Source organism: Leptopilina heterotoma, unplaced genomic scaffold (genome assembly GCF_015476425.1).
Source record: "Leptopilina heterotoma isolate Lh14 unplaced genomic scaffold, ASM1547642v1 Lhet_217, whole genome shotgun sequence".
NCBI classification, from domain to species: Eukaryota; Metazoa; Arthropoda; class Insecta; order Hymenoptera; family Figitidae; genus Leptopilina; species Leptopilina heterotoma.
This window is the reverse complement of record NW_025110934.1, coordinates 492,191-520,160: the sequence shown is the minus strand read 5'-3', so window position 1 is coordinate 520,160 and position 27,970 is coordinate 492,191. Positions and strand designations below refer to the sequence as shown.

The window sequence follows — 27,970 nt, the reverse complement described above, 5'->3', positions numbered from 1 at the left end:
TTTATGTCGAGAGGGATAAAATATCCTTAATTTAAATTAACTTTATTATATTACATCAATTTCATTACTTTATGCGTTAGTTTCGTGTGTAATTTATTTTAATAAAAGTATATCAAACCTTATTTGATTTTATTGAAATAGAATTTTCTAGAAAAACCTAAAAAGTTTCGAAAAAAATATTCGTGAACGGAATCCTAGGCAAGTGTAATTCGCAGTTGACTGGATTCTCTCTTTTTCATTAACAATTTTTAAAGTTTCGTTGTTAGTTGCTTAATTATATTTCTATACCTTAAGATCATAGGCTTGTATATCTGAAATTAGAAATTAAAGTTTATATAATTAGTACACGAAATCTTAATGAGATTAATAATTGGATTAAGGGGACTCGCACCAGAATTTTCAACTATCTGAGAACATAGTTCAAAAAAATGTTTTTGATTTTTTTAACACTATTTTCAGTCAAAAGTCAAGTGCAAAAGACAGGCTTCACACTCATAAGTTTGTATTAAAACTTATTATTTGCTACTTTTTTTTCGTTATGATACCATTTGGGTTCTTTTTTATTGATTTCAGCCACTAAAAGTTACTATTTCTGTTTTTTTAAAATTTCCACTACTTTAAATTCGCTAACTAGAAATCAAAAAAATTTTCTCAAAAATTATAATCAAATTCTTTAAAACGATTCAATTATTTTCAAAAAATATTTAAAATTCAATTTAAAATAAAAATACAAATTTTTAAATAAAATTTTCATAATATTTGTTATATTTAGAAAAAATTAATTATTTAACAAAATTTTTATAATATTCTTATGAAGAATTCAATTATTTTCAAAAATAACAAAATTTTTCATAGAAATTCAATTCCATTTGAATATTTTAATAAAATTTTTCGCAATAATTCAATTATTTTCATAAATAATAAAATTCATCGCAGGATTTCAATTATTTTTAATACAATTTTACAGGAATTGCTCGAAAAATGTAATTATTTTTAAAAATCTAATTCCAATTCCTCGAAAAAATCAATTATTTAAAAAAATATTTCTTTTTAAATTCCTTGAAAGAATTCAATTATTTACAAAAATATTAGAATTTTTCACAGGAATTCAATTATTTTCAAATATTTTAATAAAATTGTTCGAAAGAAATCAATTATCTTAAATATAATTTTAATTAAATTTTTTTGAAATAATTCAATTATATTTTTAGATTTTAATAAAATTCTTCCCAAGAATTCAATTATTTACATAAATAATTCTTCGAAAGAATTCAATTATGTCGATAAATAAGAAAATTATTCCCGAAAATTCAATTATTTTGAGTCATTTTTAATCAAATTCTTTGAAAAATTCAATTATTTTAGAAAGTAATAAATTTGTTCTTAAAAATTCAATTATTTTAAAAAATTCTAATAAAATCGTTAGCAAGAATTCAATTACTTTCAGAAATAATAAAATGCCCCACAGACATTCAATTATTGTCAAAAATTTTAATGGATTTCTTTGTAAAATTTAATTATTTTAAAAACTTTTCGCAATTTTATGATTTTCAATATCTAGGTACTATTTTCATAAAATTTCCAAACAAAATTCAATTGTTTAAGAATTTTTTTGTAAAAATCATCGTAAGAATTCAATTCTTTTCATAAATAAAAAAAAAACTAGAAAATTAAAAAAAAAATAAGTTAGAATTTTTATGAAATTAGTCGAAAGAAATCAATTATTTAAAATTTTTTATAAAATTCTTCCCAAGAATTAAATTATTTTTATAAATATTTAAATTCTTTCATGAATAGTAAAATTCGTTGCAGGAATTCAATTTATTAGCAGGATATAAGAAAGAAGTAAATATTTTTAATGAAAATTGGGAAAATGTCAGGAAAATAAAATATAGAATGGCATTTTTGACAGTTTTTTGAAGTGTCTAAAACGAATTTTTTCAGTTGTCAAGTTTTATTTTTCGATAGCTACTTTTTGTTAGTTTGAAAGCTTTACTTTTTGCTACTTTTTTCAAAATTAATTATCGAGTGTGAATTCTAAAAAGAAAAAAAATTTTTTACATTCTTTTTCTAATATTATTTTTAGTAAAAAAATCGATAAAAAAGAACAAAAATTTTTTAAAGATTTTTTTTGGAAATATTGACACTAACTTTTATAATTAAAATATTTATGTAAAGCATTGAAATTATAATATTGTAAAAAATAAAAGGTTATTTAATTATATTGAAGCTTTATTCATATTAAGTGTACTTAATACGATTTTTTACTAATTATTTATAAAAAAATGCTTCTTCTTCCATAAAATTCAACATTTTTTTATGGTTCTTGTTTCATTGAGTTTCTTACACTGTCTTTTACATTTAAGGGTAAATGGGTTTTATGGAATTTTAATTTTATGAAAAGTTATAGTGTTTTTAATTATGTTCTGATATGGTATAAATTCAGGTGAGGGTGGGTCGCCTTAAAAATTTACTTACTGTGTCTGCGTCATGGTAAGGCTCACAAAATAAAATTGGCTCCGGCAAATTATTTATTAAATCCTCCAGAATATTATCATTTTTTAATAATGCAAATTTTGCACGATATGTGGCGCCCATTGCTGCTGTGTTCACAACATTCTGTTTAATAAAATTTTTTTTATGAATTTAAAGAAGAAAAAAATCTGATTATATTTGATGGCATTAAAAAAAATTTGTTTAATAGAAACTGAGGAGCAAGTTTTCAAAAGCTGATAAATCTATTTTTCAAAAATAAATGAAAATAAACTTGAGTATCTGACAAATGAAAAATCCGTTGCTGTTAGAGATTTATCAAGTTTAGAAAACTTGTTCCTCAACTAAACTTTTCTAATTGAAACATTTTAATTATTTAATTTGAAAAACTAAATTCTCCTCAAGAAAGTAAATTCAGGGCTCGGATCGTCTTTAAGACTCAAAAAAGTCGCTTTAGTCGCATAAACTTACAACAAAAGTCACGAGAAGTCGCATAAAATTTCCGAAAAAGTCGAAAAAAAGTCGCATGAAATCTTAGAAAAAATAAAAAAAAACGACAAAAAGAAAACACAAAATTAACAAAATTGACAAAATTGTAAAAAAATTACATTTCTCGACAACAGATATTAATATCAAACAATCCAGAATAAAATTTTAAAAAATTTAATAAAATTCATAGCAAAATTTTAATTATGTATTATTAACATTTTTTTAAAAATTCTCTTTAAAATGTCAATTATTTTTATAAATAATAAAATTCTTCTACGAAAATCAATTATTTAAAAAAAAATTTAATAAAATTCTTCTCTAAAATTCAATTATTTTCAAAAGTAATAAAATTCTTCGCAGAAATTCAATTATATTTAAAATTTTATAAATAATAAAATTCATCATAAAAATTTAATTATTTTCAAAAGTTCTGATAAAATTCTTTGCAAAATTCAATTATCTTAAAAAGTAAGAAAATTCTTTACAGAAATTCAATTATTTTCAAAATTTTTTTTTAAATTCTCCTCAAAATTTCAATTATGTTTATAAATATCAAAATTCTTCTGCAAAATTCAATTTCTTTTTAAACATTTAAAAAAAAAATCTGTTCAAAATTTTAATTATCTTTGTGAATAATAAAATTCTTCTCTGAAATTCAATTATTTGCAAAGAATTTTAATAAAATTTATCCTAGAAATTCAATTATTTTTATAAGTAATAAAATTCTTGGCAGAAATTAAATTATTTTCAAAATTTCAATTATTTTTATAAATATCAAAATTCAATTACTTTTAAACATTTTTAAAACAATCTGTTCAAAATTTCAATTATCTTTGAAAGTAATAAAATTCTTCTCTGAAATTCAATTATTTGCAAAAATTTTAAAAAAATTCTTGTCAAAATTTCAATTATCTTTATAAATAATAAAATTCATTCTAGAAATTCAATTATTTTAAAGTTTTTTTTAAATTTCTCGTCAAAATTTTAATTATTTTCATAAATAATAAAATTCATCCTGGAAATTTAATTATTTTCAAAAGTTCTGTTAAAATTCTTTGCAAAATTCAATTATTTTCAAAAAGTAAGAAAATTCTTGGCAGAAATTAAATTATTTTCCAATTTTTTTTAAATTCTCCTCAAAATTTCAATTATGTTTGTAAATATCAAAATTCTTCTGCAAAATTCAATTACTTACTAATGTTTTATACATTTGTTCCCAATAATTCAAATATTTTCATAAAAAATAATTAAAAAATTTTTTCTTATAAAGTCTTATATAATATTAATATGAAATATAATGATTTTATCACTCGGTCATCTTTAATTATTATAAAACATAAAAACATCGATTGCTCCGAGTCGAGGACTCGGAGTGATCGATTTCTTCATGTTTTATAACAATTTTTTATAAGTTGTTTAATTTCAAATAGGTTTGAATTTGAATCTTTTGAAAAATTTTAATTCCTATGGAAAAATAATAATTAAATATTTATTTAAAAAAGAAATTATTGATGTTGTCGAAAAATTTGAAAGAAATTTGTAAATAAATGTAACAGAACATTTTTTTGACTCAAACTTTTTTCTTTAAATTAAAAATTGTTTTTTTAATTTCTGTCGCATTTTACTAAAAAAAATCTCGAAAAAGTCGATTAGTCGCATTTTTTCACAAAAAAGTCGAAAAAAGTCATATTTCCTTAGAAAAGTCGAAAAAAGTCGAAAAAGTCGCACAATCCAAGCCCTGTAAATTTAGAAGTGAACTTGAAAGAACTTATTATTGTGCTTAAAAGTAAACACTTAAATTTAATTAAATTTAAGTAGTGTTAATAAAATAAGCAAGAGAATTATTTAATATAAATATTTATAACTAACCGATATGTAAACTGGTGAGTTGAAAACGTCGGCAAGAACTTGCAAAATTGCTTTATTCACTGAGGTACCTCCAGTGGCTATAATTCTTGTATTTGGTCCTAGGATTAAATTATTATTAACACTGGAAGAAAAATAATAAATTCAACAATTTATTATAAAACATGATCCAAAGAGTCTTTTATACCGATCGAAAAACCAAAGTCTTCGGCGTACGCTCTTTTGGCGATGAATTGTCCCTCTATTAGAGCTCTTACTTCCACTTCCTTCGAACTGTATCGATTTATTTTCTCGTTTGCTTTATTAAATCTATAATCTCCAATAACAGAAGGTAAAATTTCCTGAGAATCAAAATATAGTCCTAAATTTCCAAAATTCCCTCGTGGCGTGCTCTCCAATAATTCATTGAAAATGGGCCACGAACCTTGTGCTGCACTGTCGCATATTCTCTTGCGGGTCAAGGATCCATTTTTGAAACTGAGAAATTTTTCATATTTTTTCAGATTCATTTTTTTGTTATACATATATCAAGGTGGACCGAAAAAATAAAAAATTCTATTTAATGCTAAAAACTCGTATAAAATACATGGAATTAAAAAAATTAATATTTATCTTGACCACATAGTTTGAAAAATATAATAATATAATAATTAATAAAATTAATATATATAAAATATAATAATTAATCGCTGTTTTTTTATAATTTTTTGATATTAGACAAAATGGAGGATTATTTTCCAAAAAAGTAAAATAAGCGTCCAAATAAGAGAACATTTGACATAAAACAAAAAATTAAATTTTTCATAAGTATAAAACATAAAGATTTCTTCATGTTTTATAATAATTAAAGATGACCGAGAGATAAAATCATTATCAATTCAATTATTATTTTCAAGAATTTTTAACTAAAATTCTTCTTTAAATAACTAATTTTTTAATAATTTTCGAAAAAATTCTTTGACAATTTTCAAATCCATTTGTTTACAATATTCAATTTTACTAAATTTCAATTATTCGTAAATTTTTCAATTAAATATATATTAGAAAATAAAAACTTTAAATAATAAATAAAATAAATAAAAATAAAATAAAAAATAATAATATAAAAAAATAAATAATACCTAATATAAAAAAAATGCAATTAAACTTTTTCAAAAAAATTAATTTCAAAATTCAATTATTTCTAAAAGTTTACGCTATATTGCTTTTAATATTCAATTATTATCTAAAATTTTAACTGAAATTAATTTTTAAATAAATTTTTATTAGAAAATTCGACGAGAATTCAATTATTTAAATATAAAAATAAATAATTTTTGTAAATAATTGATTACTTTTTAAACTTGAATTCTCACAAAAAATTGTATCAACAAAATCTTAAATAAACTGAATTCCTTTGACGAATTTTAATAAAATTTTTAAGAATAATTACATTTTTCGAGAAATTCGATTAAAATTGTATTAAAATTAATTAAAACTCTGCGATGAGATTTATTATTTGTAAAAATAATTGAATCCCTTAGATTCTTGAAAGTAATTGAATTTCTACAATAATTTGTAACTTTTCGAAAATTAAATTTTTTTTTCGTGTTTTTAACTAAAATTCTTCTATAAATGCAATATTTTTAATAATTTTTTAAAAAGTTCTTTTAGAATTTTCAAAATCATTTGTTTACCATTCAATTTTATAAAATTTCAATTATTCGAAAATTCTTCAATATTAGAAAATAAAAATTTCAAAAACAATCTTCAATTAAACTTTTTTAAAAATTTAATTCCACAGAATTGTTAGATAAAAATATGATAAATTTAGATTTTCAAAGATTTTTATTTGAAACCTTTTCAAAATTCAATCATTTCTAAAAATTTAGGCTCTAATGCTTTTAATATTCAATTATTATCTAAAATTTGAACTGAAAATTCTTCCCATAAAGAATTTTATCAACAAATTTTTTAAATAATTGAAATATTTCGACGAATTTTAATAAAATTTTTAAGAATAATTACATTTTTCGAGAAATTTGATTAAAATTGTATTAAAAATAATTGAAATTCTGCAAAGAGTTTTATTATTTATGAAAATAATTGAATTCCTAAAAAGAAGTTTATTAAACATTTTTTGAAATAATTCAATTTCTGCAAAGAATTTTGTTTTTTATAATGATAATTGAATTTTTACAAAGAATTTTCTTATTTATTAAATAATTGAATTATTTCGAATGATTTTACTATTTATAAAAATAATTGAATTCTTGCGCAGAATTATTATTGATGAATTTGAATTTTTAGGAGATTTCTATTAAATTTTCTGTAAATAATTCAATTTCATTTTCGTAAAAAATTTAAAGTTTTCGAAAATAATTGAATTTCTGCCAAACATTTTATTATTAATTGCAAAAATTGCATTTCTGGGGAGAATTTTGTTTTTTAAAAATGATCATTGAATTCTTGGGAAAAATTTTGTTAAACATTTTTGCAAATAATTGAATTTCTGCGATGAATTTTATTTTTACAAAGATAATTTCATTTTCGTCAATTATTTGTTTAAAGTTTTTGAAAATAATTAAATTTTTGCAAAGAATTTGATTATTTATGAAAATAATTGAATTCTTTTAAAGAATTTTATTAAAATTTTTGGGAATAATTGAATTTCTACGATGAATTTTATTTTTTCAAAAATAATTTTATTTTCGACGATAATTTGTTTAAAGTTATTGATAATAATAGAATTTCAGACAAGAATTTTATTATTTATGAAAATAATTGAATTCCAAAAGAATTTGATTATTTTCGAAAATAATTGAATCCCTGTAAAAATTTTATTATTTATGAGAATAATTGAATGATTGCGAAGAAATTTATAAAAAAAATTTTGTAAATAATTGAATTCTTGTGAAATTGTTATTATTTTATGAAAATAATTAAAGGTTTGCGTAGAATTTTATTAATTTTTTTTTGAATAATTGAATTCTTTTGGAAAATTTAATTAAAATAGTAGATATTAAAAATCATTGAATTAAGGAAAATTTTTGAAAATAATTGAAATTTTGCTAAGAATTTTATGTATTAAAATTTTTGAAAATAGAAATTGAATTTCAGGAGAAGAATTTTATTATTTATAAAAATAATTGAAATTTTGACAAGAATTTAAAAAAATTTTTGAACATAATTGAATTTCTGCGAAGAATTTTATTACTTTTGAAAAGAATTGATTTTCTGCAATCATTTGTAATTTCTCTAAAATTCTCCAAATTATATCGTACAATTTACGAACTTTTCGTCTTTTTTCAGTCAAATAACAGACTTTGCGGACCTTTTTTCAAAAATACTGACTTTTACAGACTTCGAGCAAATTTACGGACCTAGTTCGAGCACTGAGAATTTATTCATTTATACGAGTTTTTGGAAATCTAATTTCTATTATAGACCTGAGCCATGTTAAAAAAGAAAATTTTTAGCTTTCGGTCGCCATTTCTTCTATTTTTTATTATTATTCTTTTTTTTTTTTTTTTTGTTTTATTTATAAATTGAAAAATTATTGAGATTTAATTTATATAAAATGAGCTATATAATGTACCAAAGCAAAGTAATGTAAGTTTGGTCATCCAAAGAATTGCAAAAGACATGTCCTTCTGTAATCGTCTTGGGTTCATTGAGTCCAAAAAAAAGAGTGTCACTAGTTCCTAGACTGCAAACAATGTCTTCTTTTCTTAGTTTCAATCCTAAGAAATGAGTACAAGTGTGGTCAGTATTTTTTTATTAAATTCTCTCCTTTACTGTAATTTATAAATTTATAAAAATGAAATTAAACTTTACCTGACAAGGAACTTGCATTGTCTCCCGTGAATGCAATAATCCTACATCTTTCATCAAATCCAAATCTTTCTACAAAATAGTTGGATATTGGACCAATATCACTATTTGACGAAACTGGTTTGCCAAGTTTATTTCTTAAATCTGTCCCGCACAACTAAAACATTTTTTTGAGGTTTCAATTTTAAACGATTGCATTTTTAATAATTTATAAAATTTTTTGTGTAATTTTCGAATTCCAATCTGAATTTTTACAAAAATTGTTAAAAAAAATTCTGTAGGAATTCGTAGGAATTTTGTACGAAATTTGATCGGACATTTTGGATGCATGAGAATCCTCTGTTCTTTCGTAAAAGAAAGGAGATTAAAATATAACATTCAATTGTTTTCATTGTTTTTCTCACGAGAAAAAAATGTTGATTAATGCATATTTCAGAAAATGGACAATTATGATTTGCACGGAGAAAGAAAAAAATTCAATTACTCACCTGAAGAAGTTCTTCACACCATTCTTTAGATCGTATATCCATTAAATTCATTCCAGAAGCATCAGAAAAGTCTATTGGGGCAAAATCTCCCAAAATTAAAGAAGCAAGGAAGCTGCTTATCAACGAAATTCTCTAAAATAATAAATGCAATGTTGCATTCAAGTTATTTTTAAAAATTCAGTAATACATCGCCATCACAACCAAAAAATCTAATTGCTTTAATTTATTTTCCTTGACGAAATAAATAATAAATTGAATTCGTAATAATCGGGTCGCATATAAATATTTCCCAACTGGAAAAGAACAGAACTATCATTCAACAAGAAAATAAATAAAACAGAATTGAAATTTAACTCAATATTGTCACATAACTGCCTTGACACTTAAGAGAATTAACATATCGACGGCCTACTGTCGAGAAAACATTATTTTCTTTCAAGATGAAGTTATCTCACAAATGGGTTTGAAATACAGAAAATTATTTTTCAAAAATTTAGAAATTTAATTTGATAGAATTTAATAATATTTGGTAGATATGTACAAAAATAATGCCTCTATTAATAACAATAAGAATTTTAAAAATTCATCATTATTTATGCAAAATAAATTGTTAATTAATTAATTAAACAATTAAAGTTTTAAGTGACGAAAAAAATCCAAAAATCTGTTTTCTATACTTTAATTTCCAACAAAAATTTATTACCTACCTTTAAAAATTGAGCAAATAACATAATTTTAAAGAGCGACGTGCAAACGCTTCACAGTGGTGAAAAAATGTGCTTTTTCGTTACAAATCACTCTACAGGTCACAATTCTTGAACGAAACGATTTTCCTTTTTTCTAAATCTTCGTAATTAAATTCTCTATTAATCTTTCCAGCCCGATTTTTCAATTTTTGTTTTTAAACATTTTTTAATAACAATAAGTATTAAAAAAATCAAAAATCGTAAAAAATATTTTTTTAGCTTCATGAATTATTAATTAAGAAAATTAATTGTACTTAGGGCTAGAAACTAGCTTTTTATCAACTGACATTTCTCATTCGAGTAAAACATCTAATGAAAAAAAATTAAAAATTAATTAAACATTGTTTGAACAATTAATTGTTGTTATTTTTTTCACACACTTTACTTAGGGCTAAGAATTTCTAAATATTTCTAAATACAATCAATTGAAAAATTAAATGCTATAAATTGTTTAAACAATGGTTAAATAATAAATTTGAAAAAAAACTAAGAAATTCTAGTTTTAAGTACAGTGAATTGAAGAATTAACAAAATAAATTCTTTAAAGAATGTTTAAATAATTAATTTGTTGTTTTTCTTTTATACTTGAATGTTTTAGTTACAAAAAAATGCACAATACAGAAAAAACTAGAAATGTCTAGCCCTAAGTACAGTTTATGACAAAAATAATAACAATTAATTGTTTAAACAATTTTTAAATAAATTATTTTTTATTTTTTATCATCAGTAGATATTTTACTTGTGAAAAATTGCACAATTAAGAAGAAACTAGCAATTTCTAGCTCTAACTATAATTTATAAAAAAATAACAACAATTAATTGTTCAAACAACGTTTAAGTAATTCATTTTTTTATCATTACTATAGATGTTTTACTTATTGTTTTCACAATTGAGGAAAAACTAGAAATTTCTAGCCCTAAGTATACTGTTTATGAAAAAAATAACAATTAATTGTTTAAACAATTTAATAAATTGTTATACTTTTTTTAATGCATCAGAAACACTCAAACATTATTTTAATAGGGTTTTTTGATTAATTTTCTTAATTCATGAAGCTAAAAAATTATTTTTTACGATTTTATAATTTTTTTAATACTTATTGCTATTAAAAAAATGTTTAAAAACAAAAATTGAAAAATCGGGCTCGAAAAATCGATAGAGAATTTAATTAAGAACATTTAGAAAAAAAGAAAAATCGTTTCGGTAAAAAATTGTGACCTGTAGAGTGATTTGAAACGAAAAAGTACATTTTTTTCGCCCCTGTGGAGCGCTTGCACGTCGCTCTTTAAAATTATGTCATTTACTCAATTTTTAAAGGTACTAAATTTTTTTTTTGAAATAAAAATGTAGAAAACATAGATTTTTGCAGTTTTTGAATTTTTTTCTTAAATATTTCAGAAGTCACTTAAATTGATGAATTTTTTTAATTCTTGTTGTTGTTAAGAGAGGCATTATTTTTGTATATCTCTACCAAATATTATTAAATTTCATCAGAAAACAACGAAGCAATAGTAAATTTTCTAAAAAGTTACTTTAAAGTTTAATTGTTTATATTGTTTATAACTAATTAAAAAATTTGAAAACGCATTTTGGGAATGTTTTTGTACCACCAGGCTATAACAAATTATGTATAGACATAATAATTTAAAAAGTTTCTTTTAGGTGGCCCACTTCACAAATTTTGACTCTTTAGGGAATTTTGCGTACGATATCTATGTAACAAAAAATCAATTTGAATCCAAGAGATCATTCAAAATCAAACCAAGCAAATTGGTTACATTTAAGACAAATCGGCGCTAAACTAAAATTAACACTTTTTTGAGTCTATTATATTTTCAAATCAATTTGTCGCGAGTACCTCAATAAACTGTCGTTCTCTTTATTTTTCAAGGTAGCCGCAAGTGTTAATACCTCTGTACTACTGTAGACTTCTGGCTTCTCGATTGAAATTTTGGCAATTTGTGGACCTGAGAATCTCTCATAAGCACGGGATCCTGTTAGTTCGGCTAGTTTCTAAAAAATCAATTTTATTATTGATTTATAATTATATAATAAATAACATCTAAATTCATTGCAATATTTAGATTTGAAAGTTTTAATTGAGGCTCCGGATCTTAAAAGAGCACTTTTACCATTTAAAATCAATGCTACGTGTGCCGTTTTAAAATCTGGAGCCTCAATTATTGTCTTAAAGATATTTTTGCATTTTTAAAAAATTAACTGCTTTCCGCAAAAACATTTATTATTTTTTCTAAATTCTAAAATGCCTTACTTCAGGGCTGCCTGCAGTTTCTTCAAATAAATTACATTCTTTGGTTGTACTAGAGTCCATCCATACAGGAGATAAAGTTAGAGAAAATGACATCGCTAACTGCTCATGAAGAAATTTTTCTGGATTTAAGTTTCTTAAACTGTTTCTTCCGCCTTTTGTCCAATAGACGGTTCCATGTTGCTGAAGAAACAAAAATTTTTCACTTCATGAAAATTTTCCTCTCTTATTATATAATATTAAGCAAAAACCGCTGCCAAGTTGTATATTTTTTTTATAATTTTGGTGCTCATTTCATGAACACTTTACTTCCTCATGGAGATAAAAATAATAGAAATATATGAATAACTTTTTATAAATATGGTAAAAGTGATTGAATTTTGGGTCAATCAATGTATTTTTAAATACCCCACAAGATAGTTACAATAATTTAATAGTTAAACAAAAATTTTCAAACAAAAAAGTTGAGAAAATGTCATTTTTCACAATTTTTGGTTTTTAAAATTCCAATAATTTCGAAATTTATTATCGAATTAGGTTTAAAAAAATAGGTCAATCGAAGCGTTTTTTAATGCTCTACAAGTTGATAACGATAACACAGGCACACAAAAAAAAAGTTTCGTGGCCGAGACACTACAGTAGTATATTCCCATGTATTTTTGGCCGCTGAATCCGAATCTGAAGTCCGAATGCTCAAATTGGTTCTTTTTTTTGAGTTATACTCAAAAAACGACTCAAAACACGAATTTGAACCAAAAAAATTAAAAATTTTTTTTGTGAGACATGACAATAGCATATTTCCATGTATTTTTTCCCGCTAAATCCGGATTCGAAGTCAGAATTGACAGATGTGCTCAAAATTTTGAGCTAAACTCAAAAAACGACTCAAAAAACCGAATTAAAATGACGAAAATGAAAAATTTTTTCTGTGACACTGCAAAAGTATATTCCTATGTATTTTTTCATGCTGAATCCGAATTCGCAGTCAGAATTGACAGATTTGTTCAAAATTTTGAGATAAGCTCAAAGAACTGATAAAAAAAGCGATTTAAAATAAAGAAATGGCAATTTTTTGCTATGACACTACATTACAGTATTTCCATATATTTTTACACTCGGATCTCGCATTTGAAGTCAGAATTATTCTAATGGCTCAAAATTTTGAGACACACAAGAAAATCTGTTAAGTTACAAAAATTAAAGTCAAGAAACTCTACTTTTCTTGCTAGTACACTACATTAGTATATTCTCATGTTTTTACATCTGCTTCTAAATTCAAAGTTAAAATTATTAAATTGGCTCAAAATTTTAAGTTAAATCCAAAAATGCTCAAAATTTAATATAATGCAAAAGAGTTTATTCTTTTGGTATTCGGTAGTGTATTCTCATGAATTTTATATACGCTGGATACAAATTCGAAGTTAGAATTATCAGAATGACATAAAATTTTTTAGAACTCAAACCCTGGTTACAGGTACAAGCATGCATGTTTTTGAGCACTTTTAATGAAATCCAAAATTTTGAGCCACTTTGAAAATTCTGACTTTGGAATCACAGTGAAAAAATACATGGGAATACATTAGTGTAGTGTCATAGCAAAAAATTTCCTTTATTCATATTAAATTACATTTTTATCAGTTTTTTGAGTATATCTCAAAATTTTGAGCAAATCAGTCATAAATCTGTCAATTCTGACTTTAAATGCGAGATCCGATATGGAAATACTGTAATGTAGTGTCATAGCAAAAAATTGCCATTTCTTTATTTTAAATCGCTTTTTTTATCAGTTCTTTGAGCTTATCTCAAAATTTTGAACAAATCTGTCAATTCTGACTGCGAATTCGGATTCAGCATGAAAAAATACATAGGAATATACTTTTGCAGTGTCACAGAAAAAATTTTTCATTTTCGTCATTTTAATTCGGTTTTTTGAGTCGTTTTTTGAGTTTAGCTCAAAATTTTGAGCACATCTGTCAATTCTGACTTCGAATCCGGATTTAGCGGGAAAAAATACATGGAAATATGCTATTGTCATGTCTCACAAAAAAAATTTTTAATTTTTTTGGTTCAAATTCGTGTTTTGAGTCGTTTTTTGAGTATAACTCAAAAAAAAGAACCAATTTGAGCATTCGGACTTCAGATTCGGATTCAGCGGCCAAAAATACATGGGAATATACTACTGTAGTGTCTCGGCCACGAAACTTTTTTTTTTGTGTGCCTGTGTAATTTTAAAGTTACTTCTACGTTTTTCAACAAAATTTAAAAAAAAGTCTTATTTTCCAAAATTTTTGATTTTTAAAAGTTTAATAACTTCGGTTAATATGGACGAAAAATGTTCAATTACGGCTCAAAAGATGCGTCTAAAAAAACTCTATAAAATTATGGAAAAACATTTATAGGTGTCCTAACATTTTTTTAAAGTTATGGGCAAAAAACGTTTTTTTGCAAAATTAAAAATAAAAAAAAAATTTAGTTAAACTTTATTAATATATCAGAAAGTACTCTCACTTTATGTCCGCAGGTGAGATCTACAGTTTAAAAAAAATTCAACCCAAAAGCTCTTCATGATTTCGAGATATTTATGAAAATGTGATGTTTACACACACACACACATACGGAATGACATTTTTTAAAAATGTCATTTTTGAACTCCTGAGGTCAAATAACAAAGATATGTCAAAAAATCGAACTCGAAAAATTTTGGTATTACAATACTTCCTCTATGAGGAAGTAAAAGTTTCAGGGTTGCCACCCTTTTCCTCATTTCAAATTCCCTGACTGTTCCAGGTTTTTCAGGTTAAAAAACGAAATTTTTCCAGGTTTTTAAAACTACATTTATATTTTACCAAGTTCGATTTTTTGACATATCTTTATGTTATTTGACCTGAGGAGTTCAAAAATGACATTTTTAAAAAATGTCATTCTGTATGTGTGTGTGGGTGTGTAAATATCACATTTTCATAAATATCTCGAAATCATGAAGAGCTTTTGAGTTGAATTTTTTTTAAATTGTAGATCTCACCTGCGGACATAAAGTGAGAGTACTTTCTGATATTTTAATAAAGTTTAACTAAATTTTTTTTCGATTTTTAATTTTGCAAAAAAACGTTTTTTGCCCATAACTTTAAAAAATGTTAGGACACCTATAAATGTTTTTCCATAATTTTGTAGAGTTTTTTAGACGCATCTTTTGAGCCGTAATTGAACATTTTTCGTCCATATTAACCGGAGTTATTAAACTTTTAAAAATCAAAAATTTTGGAAAATAAGACTTTTTTGAAAATTTTGTTGAAAAACGTAGAAGTAACTTTTAAATTATCGTTATCAACTTGTAGAGCATTAAAAAACGCTTCCATTGACCTATTTTTGAACCTAATTCGATAATAAATTTCTAAATTATTGGTATTTTAAAAACCAAAAATTGTGAAAAATGATTTTTTCTCAACTATATTGTTTGAAAATTTTTGTTTAACTATTAAATTATTGTAACTATCTTGTAGGGTACTATTTAAAAATACATTGATTGACTCAAAATTCAATCACTTTTACCATATTTATAAAAAGTTATTCATATATTTCTATTATTTTTATCTCCATGAGGAAGTAAAGTGTTCATGAAATGAGCACCAAAATTATAAAAAAATATGCAACTTGGCAGCGGTTTTTATTTTTAATTTTAGTTTAATTTTAATTTTTAATTTAATTTTTAATTTTACCAAACTCCCTGATTTCCAGGCAAAACGACTTTTTCCCTGTTCTATTATTAGATTTATTTACGAATTTCTTTAATTGTAAAATTATTCGAAAATATCAATAACTTCGTTTTTAAATAAATATTTAATCATTATTATTTTTTTACAAAAATTAAGATTTTAAAAAATTTTAAATTCAATAACATATATTAAGAATATTATTATAAAACAAGAAGATATCGACTACTCCGAGTCTTCGACTCGGAGTGATCGCTTTCTTCATGTTTTATAATTAGAACTTGATACTATCATTATTTTATACTATAAAAATATTATTACTGTAATTTCTTCAAAATTATTTTCATTTCAATTCAATTATTCATTTCTAAAATTTTTAACTAAAATTTTTCTTTAAATCAATTATTTTTAATAATTTTTGAAAAAGTTCTTCTTTGGGAATTTTTAAATCCATTTGTTTACAATTCAATTTTACCTAAAATTATTCGATTCTGACATTCTTCAATGAAAAAAATTATTAGAAATTAAAAACTTCAAATAATTAAAAAAAAATTCCATTAAACTCTTTGAGAAAAATTAATACTAAATTTCCTTAAAAATCTTATCATGAATTTAATTATTTTTAAAGATAATACAATTATTCGCAGGAATTCAATTATTCTCAAAATAATTTGAATAACATTCTTCAAAATAATTCAATTATTTTTAAAATTCACAAAATTCTTCGCAAGAATTCAATTATTTTCAAAAATGATAAAATTCTTCGTAAATATTCAAATATTTTCAATATTAATTTTTACGTAATTTTGATTATTCTGACATTCTTCAATTAGAAATATATTAGAAAATAAAAACTTGAAGAATTAAAGAAAAATTCAATTAAACTTTTTTAAAAAAGATTAATTCTACAGAACTGTTAATTAAAAGTATGAAATGTTCAAATTTTCCAAGATTTTATTTTGAAACCTTTTCAATATTCAATAATAATCTAAAATTTTAACTGAAATTCATTTTTAAATCAATATTTACTATAAAAAAAATCCATGAGAATTCAATTATCTAAATACAAAAATAAATATTTTTAAATAATTGAATGTTTCTTGAAATTGAATTTTCATAAAGAATTTTATAAACAAATTTTTAAATAATTGAATTCTCTTGACAAATTTTAAAAAAAATTTTAAGAATATAAGTTCATTTTTCGGAAATTTGATTAAAATTTTAATTAAAAATAATTTAATTTCTCCAAAGAATTTTATAAGCGTTTTTTAAAAATAATTGAAATTTTGCAAAAAATTTTATTAATATTTTAGAAAATAATTAAATTTTGGAGACAAATTTATAAAGATTATTGAAATTTTGACGAGAATTTTTGTAAATTGTTGAACACAATTAAATTTCTGCAAAGAATTATAATAATTTTTGAAAATAATTGAATTCTTGAGACGAAATTTATTAAAAATGTCTTTTTAAATAATTGAATTCTTTTATGAAATTTTATTGAACTAGAAGACATTAAAAATAATTTAATTTTGACAAATTTTTGAAATTATTAAAATTTCTACGAAGAATTTTATTACAATTATTTTGAAAAAAAATTGAATTATTACAAAGAATTTCATTAAAATTTTTGAAAATAATTTAATTTTTTGAATAAAAATTAAAAAACTTTATAGAAAATAATACTTAAATACTAGTAAATAAATTGTAGCAAAGGTTTTTAAAATAATTGAATTTCTTTGAGGAATTTTAATAAAACTTTTAAGAATAATTTCATTTTTCGAGGAATTCCATTAAAATTATGTTATTAAAAATAATTGAAAGTCTGGGATAAGTTTTATTAATTATGAAAATAATGAAATGTTAGCGTAAAATTTTATTAAAATTTTTTTTAAATAATTAAATTCTTTTGGAAAATTTTATTAAAGTAGCAGATTTATTAAAAATCGTTTGAATTGATAAAAGTTTTTGAAAATAATTGAAATTTTGCCATGAATTTTATTAAAATTTTTGGAAATAATTGAATTTCTTAGAAGAATTTTACTACTTTTGAAATAAATATTTGAAATTCTGCAATCATTTGTAATTGCTTCAAAATTCAATTTCTTTTAGTGTTTTTAATTAAAATTCTTCTATAAATACATTATTTTTAATAATCAATTAAAAATATGTATATATTTAAAAATTTAACTATAATTTCAGAAGAATTGGAATAATTAAAATTTCTCAAAAGTCTACGTTCTTTAAGACGATTTCTAATTAAATTCATTGAAAATTGAAATTTTACAAAATTTCAAATTAAAATCTTTTGAAATTCATCTGTACTTATAAAAATTGTAAACGCAACTTTTTTAAAATTTAATAAATTTTGAAGCATTGGTTCTTCAATCTGGTCCTGTATTATGTTGAAAAAAAGGTCTGCTCGAATAAACTGAGCAGGACACGACACGAGTTTTTTGCTTAAATAAATTTTTTTATTGAAGTACCTATAACCATGAAAAAATAAAAATATTCTGCATTCAAGTGTAATACTTTTGTTTTGAGAGAATATTAGAAGAGGATTTTTTTCTAAATATGAGATCACCTTTTTCTGGGTTTTTTATAAGTAAGAAGTGTCATTTGAATGAAAAGTTACCTGAGCACAGCCAGATATTGCTGCTACTTTACTAAAATCTACACCGCAAACACGGAGTTTGTCGAGAATCATATCTAATGCTTTTACCCACATTAGAGTAGGAGCCGTCACTACGTTAGGTCTTTCTTTTCTTTGGAGTACACCTCCATATGTTCTAATTAACAAAATTTTTTTTTAATTTTAAAATAAATTCTTATAAATTAACTTAACAATTTATAATATACCTGAATTCCGGTAAGTCATTGTCAAATTGAACATTTGTTTCGCATAAAACTTGAAGATCTCCATTGACAACTATTGCCTTCAACTGAAATATATAAATTTTACAATTATTAAAATAATAGGAATGACAAATTTCATAGGAAATATTATATTGTCTTTAGTGTTTAGATACTTAACAGTAAGACAAAAGAATGTAATTATGACAGAAATTGTATGATGTCATAAACAAATAGAAAATATATTTTTTCTTTTTTAAAAGTAACATTTCTATTCTGCCCACCTTATCGGGCCTCAAAAGAAAGCTTATAATTAAAATATAGACAGCTAATTCTCGTCGAGGCAAAATAGCACATATATAGAAACCAAAGTATGTTTATTTATATAGAAAGAAATTCCAAAACAAGTATTCTACTTTTTATTTAATAATTTGCTAATAAACTATTTGTTATCAGGGTTGCCACGCTTTTGCTCATTTCAAATTCCCTGACTTTTCCAGGTTTTCCAGGTTAAAAAACGGATCGATATCTTCATGTTTTATAATAATTAAAAATGTTGGACTGATAAAATCATCATTTTATACCTATTATTATTATAAGAATATTGTTACTGTAACTTATTCAAAATTACTTTCATTATTTTAATTCAATTATTGTTTTCCACAATTATTTTTAATTAAAATTCTTCTTTATAAAGTGTAAATTAATTATTATTAATAATTTCTGAAAAATTTTTTTCAACATTTTCAAATCCTTTTGTTTACAATTCAATTTTACAAAATTTCATCGATTATTCAGGTATTCGGAAATTCTTCAATCAAATATATATTAGAAAATAAAAACTTTAAATAACTTCAAAAAAATTCAATTCAACTTTTACAAAAGAATTAAATCTACACAATTTTAAGTTAAAAGTATGAAAAATTCAAACATTCAAAGATTATAATTTGAGACCTGCTTTTCAAAACTCAATTATTATCTAAAGTTTTAACTGAAATTCATATTTGAATCAATTATTATTAGAAAATTCTACGACAATTCAATTATTTAAATACAAAAAAAAATAATTTATTGAAGAATTCAATGATTTTTTAAATTCAACTCTCATTTAAAGAATTTTACCAACAGATTTTTAAATAGGTAATTAAAATTCTTTTGACGAATTTCAATAAAATTTTTAAGAATAATTACATTTTTCGAGGAATTAGATTAAAAATGTATTAAAAATAATTGAATCTCTGTAAAAAAAATTTCATTGAATTGAGAAAAGTTTTTGAAAATAATTGAAATTTTGGCAAGAATTTTATTATAATTTTTTTAAATAATTGAAATATTGCCAAGAATTTTATTAAAATTTTTGAAAATAATTGAATTTTAGAGAAAAATTTTTATATTTATAAAAATAATTGAAATTTTGACTATAACTTTTTTTTAAACTCTTGACCATAATTGAATTTCTGCTAAAAATTTTATTACTTTTGAAAATAATTGAATTCTTGAGACGAATTTTTTAATAATATATCTAATTATTTTCTAAACTTCTAACTATTTTCTAATTATTTCTAATTATTTTTTATGCAAAGATAAATAATTTATTGAATAATTGAATGTTTCTCAAAGATTAATTCTCATAAAGAATTTTATTAACAAATTTTTAAATAATTGAATTCTTTTGACGAATTTTAATAAAATTTTAAATATAAATACATTTTTCAAAGAATTCGATTTAAATTGTATCAAAAATAATTGAAATTCTGCAATGAGTTTTATTATCTATGAATATAATAATTGAATCCCTGTAAAAAATCGTATTACATATTTATAAAAATAATTGAATCTTTGTAAACATAAATTGAATATTTTTGAAAATAATATATTTATTGCGAAGAAATTTATAAAAAATGTTTAAAATAATTCATTTCTTTTGGAAAATTTTATTAAAATAGTAGATATTAAAAATCATTGACTGGAGGAGAATTTTTGAAAAAAAATTGAATTTTCTAAAAAGAATTTCATTAAAATTTTTGAAAATTATTGAATTTTGAAGAAAAATTTTAATATTCATAAAGATAATTGAAATTTTGACGATACATTTTTTTTAATCTTTTGCCCATAATTGAATTTCTGCGAAGAATTTTATTACTTTTGAAAATAATTGAATTTCTTTGATGAATTTTAATAAAATTTTTAAGAACAATTATACATTTTTCGAGAAATTCCATTAACCCCTTGGCTGTCAACGAGATTTCCACTGTCTGGCCCAAAAGTGTGTTGAAAAAATTTTTAATGGATTTTTATGAAACTTTGTACCCTAAGGTTTCTGGGGTCGCTGATTACGAATCTGACATCAGTTTTTCGAAATTCAAAATGGCGGATCCAAGATGGCGGAAATTTTTTCAAAATTCGTCAAATTTGCTTGAAACTTGTTACTCGGGGGTTTTAAGGGTCACTGATTACGAATCTAACATTAGTTTTCCAAAATTCAAAATGGCGGATCCAATATGGCGGACAACGAAATAAAAAATTGATCAGATTAGCTTGAAATTAAATACTTGGGGATTTTCAGGGTCGCTGATTACGAATCTGAAATCAGTTTTTCAAAATTCAAAATATCTGGTTCAATATGACGAAATTTTTTTTAAAATTTATTGAATTTGTTTGAAACTGGTTAATCTGACATCAGTATTATAATTTTTGGTGAAATCAAATTTCGATAAATACCCTGAAAAACTAATGTCAGATTCGTAATCAGCGACCCTAAAAACCCCCGAGTATTCAGTTTCAAGCCAATCTGATCAATTTTTTATTTCGTTGTCCGCCATATTGGATCCGCCATTTTGAATTTTGGAAAACGAATATCATATTCGTAATCAGCGACCTCGAAAACCCCCGAGTAACCGGTTTCAGGAACATTCAAGAAGTTTTTAATCACTTTTTTTAAGTTGCGCATATATGCGTCATGAACCACTTTTGGCCAGTTTAGTTTTGCGCATATATGCGTCAGCGACAGTCAACGGGTTAAAATTGTATTAAAAATAATTGAAATTTTGCGATGAGTTTTATTATTTATGAAAATAATTGTAAATCTATAAATTTTTTGATTATTTATGAAAATAATTGAATTATTGCGAAGAAATATTGTAAAGGCAACTCTTTTAAAATTGAATTAAAGAAAAAATAGATTTCAAGAATAAGAACAATAACTTTAGAAAACAATAATTTTCCAGGATGCCAATCAAAATTCCCTGACTTCTCCAGGTTTTTTCAAGGTTTATAAAAATTCCCTGACATTTCCAGGTTTTCCAGGTTTCCAGGTTGCGTGGCAACTCTGGTTATGGAATTTAAGAAAAAACCATAAGAATGTAATTATTTTATAATTATAATATATTATATAATTATATTTATGATATGTATACTAAATATAATATATAACATATTAAGTAATTTTTTTTGCATTTTATGGTAGTTTTTAAAATTACATAAAATAAAGCTAATATCAATAAATGATTATAAATAAACAGTGGGCTTGAAATTGAAAAGTTTTATGAAACTTTTTTCAAGAAATGCTTGACTATTTTACTGATTTAAATAATTTTTGGCAATTTTATAGAAAATTTATGAAAAAGTTATATTTTCCTATATGTAATTAATTTGTAAATTTGATGAAATTTTAGCAACCTTTAAATATTAACCCATTTAAAAATTCTGTTTTATTAATTTGGTAGAAATTTGGGAGATCAGAGCATAACATTTAAGAATAACATTTTGTTTTCCTTTAAACCAACATAATTTGTTTATTATAAATTATATCTAAACAGAAAACGAATATAATTTTTCATATAGCATTTCTGATATTCGTTTTATCATTAAAAGAGATAAAGAGTGACCCGGGTCATTATTATAACTATAACTACGTCATATTTATGAATTCAAGTTCATATACTTGGCACAGACTCTTGAGTTTTTTTAAAATTTTTGTAGAAAGAATTGTTTTATGTTTGGTTCTTGCATCAAGACATTCAATATTGTTGCAGAATTTTTATTCCTAAGAATAGTAATGTGACAAAAATAAAATATTAATGAAATAATGGATGTTTATCAAACACTATAATATCACACTAAAATTATAAATCCAAACAAAATAACATCACAATAAAAATTAAATATGATTGAATTTTGATTGTTGCGAAAAGTTTTTTGGTAGAATTTAAATTAAACAGAACAGAAATTTTAAAAGATTATTAATTTATCAGGAAGAAAACTAGAGAGAATTCAAATTTAGTAGAATATTGATTTCTCCGAATTATAATTTGTCAGAAAAAAAAATTTCGATGGGTTTTCATTTCTATTTTTCCTTATTTAAATTTTAAAAAAAATTCCAAGCTCAAAAATAATATTACAGTGATATTAAGTTAAAAGTACATGCTATTTAGAAAGCCACTTTTGCAAAAGAAAATTTTTAAAATATATATATTAGGGTGTCCGTTATTAGCTATTTGTGTCCCAAGTTAGCTATTTTCATTTGGGTATCGTCAAAATCGTTTCTTTCAGACCTAAAAACAGTTCTAGAAACTAGAAAAAAATTTTACGATGCCGTTTAACCCTGCCTAAATAACAATACTTTTCCCATTTAATTAACATGGGATTTTTGCACTTTTTCGAAAATAATTTTTATTTCGTTTATAATACTCTTTGACTAACCAACAATGCTTGATTTTGCTTCTATTATGATTCCTTTAAATAGAGAAATTTTCATAATATCGCGAAAAATTTATTACACAAGTTTTAAAAAGGTCAATTTCATTTTTATTGATTTATCTGATTATTTTGCTAAATCTACTTATTAATTAATTTTTATTTGGTATTTCATTGAAAGTTTCTTGTTTTATGCATCCAATTGGACCATAACAATAATTTCAATTCAAAAATTATCAAAGAATCACACAGTAGACTAAATCCATTTCAAATCAGGCAGGTCGACTAACTTCATGTTATAGAAAAAAAATTGTTTTGCTTGTCATTTTTTTTCTTTTGAGTATAATTATATTTTCTTTCTTGGGTCTTGTAGATGGTCTTGTCCTCTTATCACAATCCAGTTTGAAATTTGAAAAAATACTTAAAATGATAAAAATAGGGGATGATTTTCTGAAAATAAATAAGATCAATTTTCTCAAAAACACCACCTTTTTTGTTATCAAATTTTTACTACAAATTCTTAAAATAATTATTAACATTTCCTATGAATTTCAAGCGGGCTAAATCATTCTTTCAATCAAGAGAATTTTTTTAAATATTTATTTTTGCAAAATTTCAAATTGTTAACTTGCATTTTTAAAAACAAATGAATTGTTATAACATTGCTGACGTAAACTTTAACAATTTGAAAATTTGTAAAAATAAATTTTTCAAAAAAAAATTCTCCTGATTGACAGAATGGTAAAGCCCGCTTGAAAATTAATTCAATTCATAATTATTTTAAGAATTTGTAGTAAAAATTTGATAACAAAAAAGGTGGTGTTTTTGAGAAAATTGATCTTATTTATTTTCAGAAAATCATCCCCTATTTTTATCATTTTAAGAATTTTTTCAAATTTCAAACTGGATTGTGATAAGAGGACAAGACCATCTACAAGACCCAAGAAAGAAAATATAATTATACTCAAAAGAAAAAAAATGACAAGCAAAACAATTTTTTTTCTATAACATGAAGTTAGTCGACCTGCCTGATTTGAAATGGATTTAGTCTACTGTGTGATTCTTGTATAGTTTTTGAATTGAAATTATTGTTATGGTCCAATTGGATGCATAAAACAAGAAACTTTCAATGAAATACCGAATAAAAATTAATTAATAAGTAGATTTAGCAAAATAATCAGAAAAATCAATAAAAATGAAATTGACCTTTTTAAAACTTGTGTAATAAATTTTTTGCGATAATATGAAAATTTCTCTATTTAAAGGAATCATAATAGAAGCAAAATCAAGCATTGTTGGTTAGTCAAAGAATATTATAAACGAAATAAAAATTATTTTCTAAAAAGTGCAAAAATCTTATGTTAATTAAATGGGAAAAGTATTGTTATTTAGGCACGGTTAAACGGCATCGTAAACATTTTTTCTAGTTTCTAGAATTGTTTTTAGGTAAAAAAGAAACGATTTTGACGATACCCAAATTAAAATAGCTAACTTGGGAAATAACGGACACCCTAATATATATCTTTCCTCCAAAAAAAAACATAATTATACAATTTTTAACTTTTTTTTAAATAGTTGAGATTTTATTTAAAAAATTGTTATTGAGAAATACCTAGTCCAAGTTTATTGCTTTTTTAAAAAAACAGTATTTTATAAAAAAAGTGTGATTATCAAATAAAAATTATGCAATTCTTTTACCAATTTCTAGAACAAATTTACTATTTCGTTAAAAAATTTAATTAAAAAATAAATTATGGAAAATTTATTACAAAAGAAAATAAAAATTTTGTAAAAAAATTTGATTCCTGAATTAATTATTTTCTACAATTTTCAACTAAAATTCAACTCTAAATCAATTATTTTAAATAATTTTCCGAAAATTCTTCTAAAATTCAATTATTTAAATATAAAATCTCAATTTTTTATAATAATTGTAACTGTCCATGCTTTTTTCGTTATAAATAACAGAAGGCTCGAAACAGTGATAGTATTTAAAAATACGGACTTTACAGGACAATATTTAATTTTTGCAAAGAATATTATTACTCTTGAATATAGATTGAATTTCTGAAATAATTTGTAGCTTTTCCAAAATTAATTTTTTTTCGTGTTTTTATCAAAATTCTTCTATAAACGCATTATTTTTAATAATTTTTGACAAAGTTCTTTATGAGAATTTTCAAATTCATTTGTTTACAATTCAATTTTACAAAATTTTAATTATTCGTAAATTTTTTTAATAAAAAAAAAAACTTCATACAATTTAGAAAAAACCGCAATTAAACTTCCTCAAAAAAATTAATAATATAAAAAATTCAGATTTTCAAAGATTTTAATTTGAAACCTTTTCAAAATTCAATTATTTCTAAAAATTCACGCTCTATAATGCTTTTAATATTCAATTATATTTGAAAATTTTAACACTGTAATCCATTTTTAAATAAATTGTTATTAGAAAATTCTACTAGATTTGAACTATTTAAATACAAAAAATTTTTTTTTGAATACTTGAATATTTCTTAAAATTGAATTTTCATAAACAATTTTACCAATAAATTTTTAAATCATTGAATTCTTTTCAAGAATTTTAATAAATTATTTAAGAATAATTACATTTTTCAAGGAATACAATTAAAGTTGTATTAAAAACAACTGAATTCCTGAAAAGAATTTTATTATTTACGAAAATAATTGAGTCCCTGTAAAATTTTTATTATTTATGATAATAATTGAATGATTGCAAAGAAATTTATAAAAAATTTGTAAATAAATAAATTCCTGTGAAATTTTTATTATTTTATGAAAATAATTAAAGTTTTACGTAGATTTTATTAAATTTTTTTTAAATAATTGAATTCTTTTAGAAAATTTTATTAAAATAGTAGATATTGAAAATCATTGGAATTAGGAAAATTTTTGAAAATAATTGAAATTTTGCCAAGAATTTAAAAAAAATTTTTGAACATACATACTTTTGAAAATAAATTAATTTCTGCAATCATTCGTAATTTCTCTGAAATTTTCCAAATTATATCGTACAATTTACGAACTTTTCGTTATTTCTCAATCAATTAATAATTCCAAAAAAGTAAATTTTTATTTATTTTTTTCCAAGATAATTGAATTTTCAAAAATTATGATAAAATAATTCTAAGAATTAGTTTTTAAAAATAATTTAATGTAATTTTTCGAAAAAAATTGAATTTCTTAAAAAAATTCTTGTATTAAAAAAAACTAATTAACTTTTTGATGAATTTTAATTAAAAAATTTGAACATGACTTTTTTCCCCAAAATGTTAAAAATAATTCTAAAATGTTATTATTTTTTGTATGTATTTGAATTGTCGGAAATATGTAGGTAATTGGAAATACTGAAAATATTGAATTTAAAAAAATTAATTAGAAGCTGATTTTCGCATTTAATTTTATTTTTAAATTTACGTTTGAAGATTTTTCATTAATATTTTTTATAATTCAATTATTTTCAAAATTTCTAATTAAATTTCTTCAAAAGTTGAATTTCAAAAATTGTAACACCTGGAAAAATTAATTATTTTTAATTAAATTTTTGAAAATTTGAATTACCATAATTACAAAAGTATTTTTATTATAAAAGAATATATTATAAAATAAATAATTAAAAACAATAGATTTTTTAGATGAATAAACATTTTTTCAATTATTTAAAAAATAAAAAGTTCGAATTTCTTTTGAAATAAGTATACTTATAGACAAGAATATAAATATATAATTTTAGATAATTAACAATTGAAGTTCAAAAAGTAAGTTTATAGAATTGCAAAACCATGAATTTTATTGTTGAGTTTGAAAATTTTAAAATAGGTGTAAATTACGAAAAATTCAACTTCTATATTCAACATAATTAGGTATATTACGGGACAGTGGAATAAGAATGACGGCTGCACTGTACCTATCATCAACAGAAACGTCAAATGTGTCGAATTGACTCTACGGTAGAATTGAAATATGGGGGCATATTCTATATTTCCTGTTTCTTAATAATTTAATCATTTAAAAAGTCAGTTAGGTAATTTCACTTTTTAACATTACTACTGTGACTTTCTTATTAATCTGTTCTGTATAATACTGAAAGCTATATTATTGAAACGTCAATAAAAAGATCTCACATGAAAAGGCCACGAACAAATTAATAACAAACCATTAACGCTTTCATTTATAACTCTGCGAAACGATTTAAAAGAAGAAAAGCGAGGAAATGATTAATAGAAAATATAAAAAATGGAAATATAGAGAAAAAGCAAAAAAGAATTTGTGTTTTATTTAAAAACGTACCTGCTGAGTACTGAGATCTAAACCTAAGTATGTTGTGTTGTGTGATTCATCCATACTGTGTAGGACGTAGGAATGTACAGGTACTGGATATATAGTTACTACGTTACTACGGTTATAGAACTGAAAACGTGAAACCGGTTTCTAAACGGAGGAACGACGTGGAATAATTCTAACTCTTCCTTGCAAGCAATAACAACACTTGTCAACATTGGTGGGTGGCTGGCTGTGTGTGA

The 27,970-nt window shown here is 22.6% G+C and overlaps 1 protein-coding gene across 1 annotated transcript; it reads right to left on the bottom strand.

The window, feature by feature from the left end:
- Positions 1–26: 26 nt before the first annotated feature.
- LOC122501821 (xylulose kinase) lies at positions 27–27,970 on the bottom strand. Its single transcript, XM_043611584.1, has 12 exons — positions 27,738–27,970; positions 18,735–18,817; positions 18,511–18,664; positions 12,169–12,348; positions 11,808–11,909; positions 9,150–9,281; positions 8,665–8,818; positions 8,426–8,570; positions 5,036–5,325; positions 4,852–4,949; positions 2,479–2,619; positions 27–311 (listed from the first exon to the last, which is right to left on the bottom strand). The coding sequence occupies exons 1-12, from the start codon at positions 27,789–27,791 to the stop codon at positions 249–251; spliced, it is 1,596 nt and encodes a 531-aa protein (XP_043467519.1). The 5' UTR covers positions 27,792–27,970; the 3' UTR covers positions 27–248.

Excerpts from the sequence above, each read along its gene's own strand:
- LOC122501821 (XM_043611584.1), bottom strand. The coding sequence starts at position 27,791 with ATGGATGAATCACACAACACAACATACTTAGGTTTAGATCTCAGTACT. Across the intron at positions 11,910-12,168 it reads AAACTGCAGGCAGCCCTGAA|AAACTAGCCGAACTAACAGG; the intron begins GTAAGGCATTTT and ends TTGATTTTTTAG. Across the intron at positions 5,326-8,425 it reads ACTTACATTACTTTGCTTTG|TTTCAAAAATGGATCCTTGA; the intron begins GTACATTATATA and ends AAAATTTCTCAG.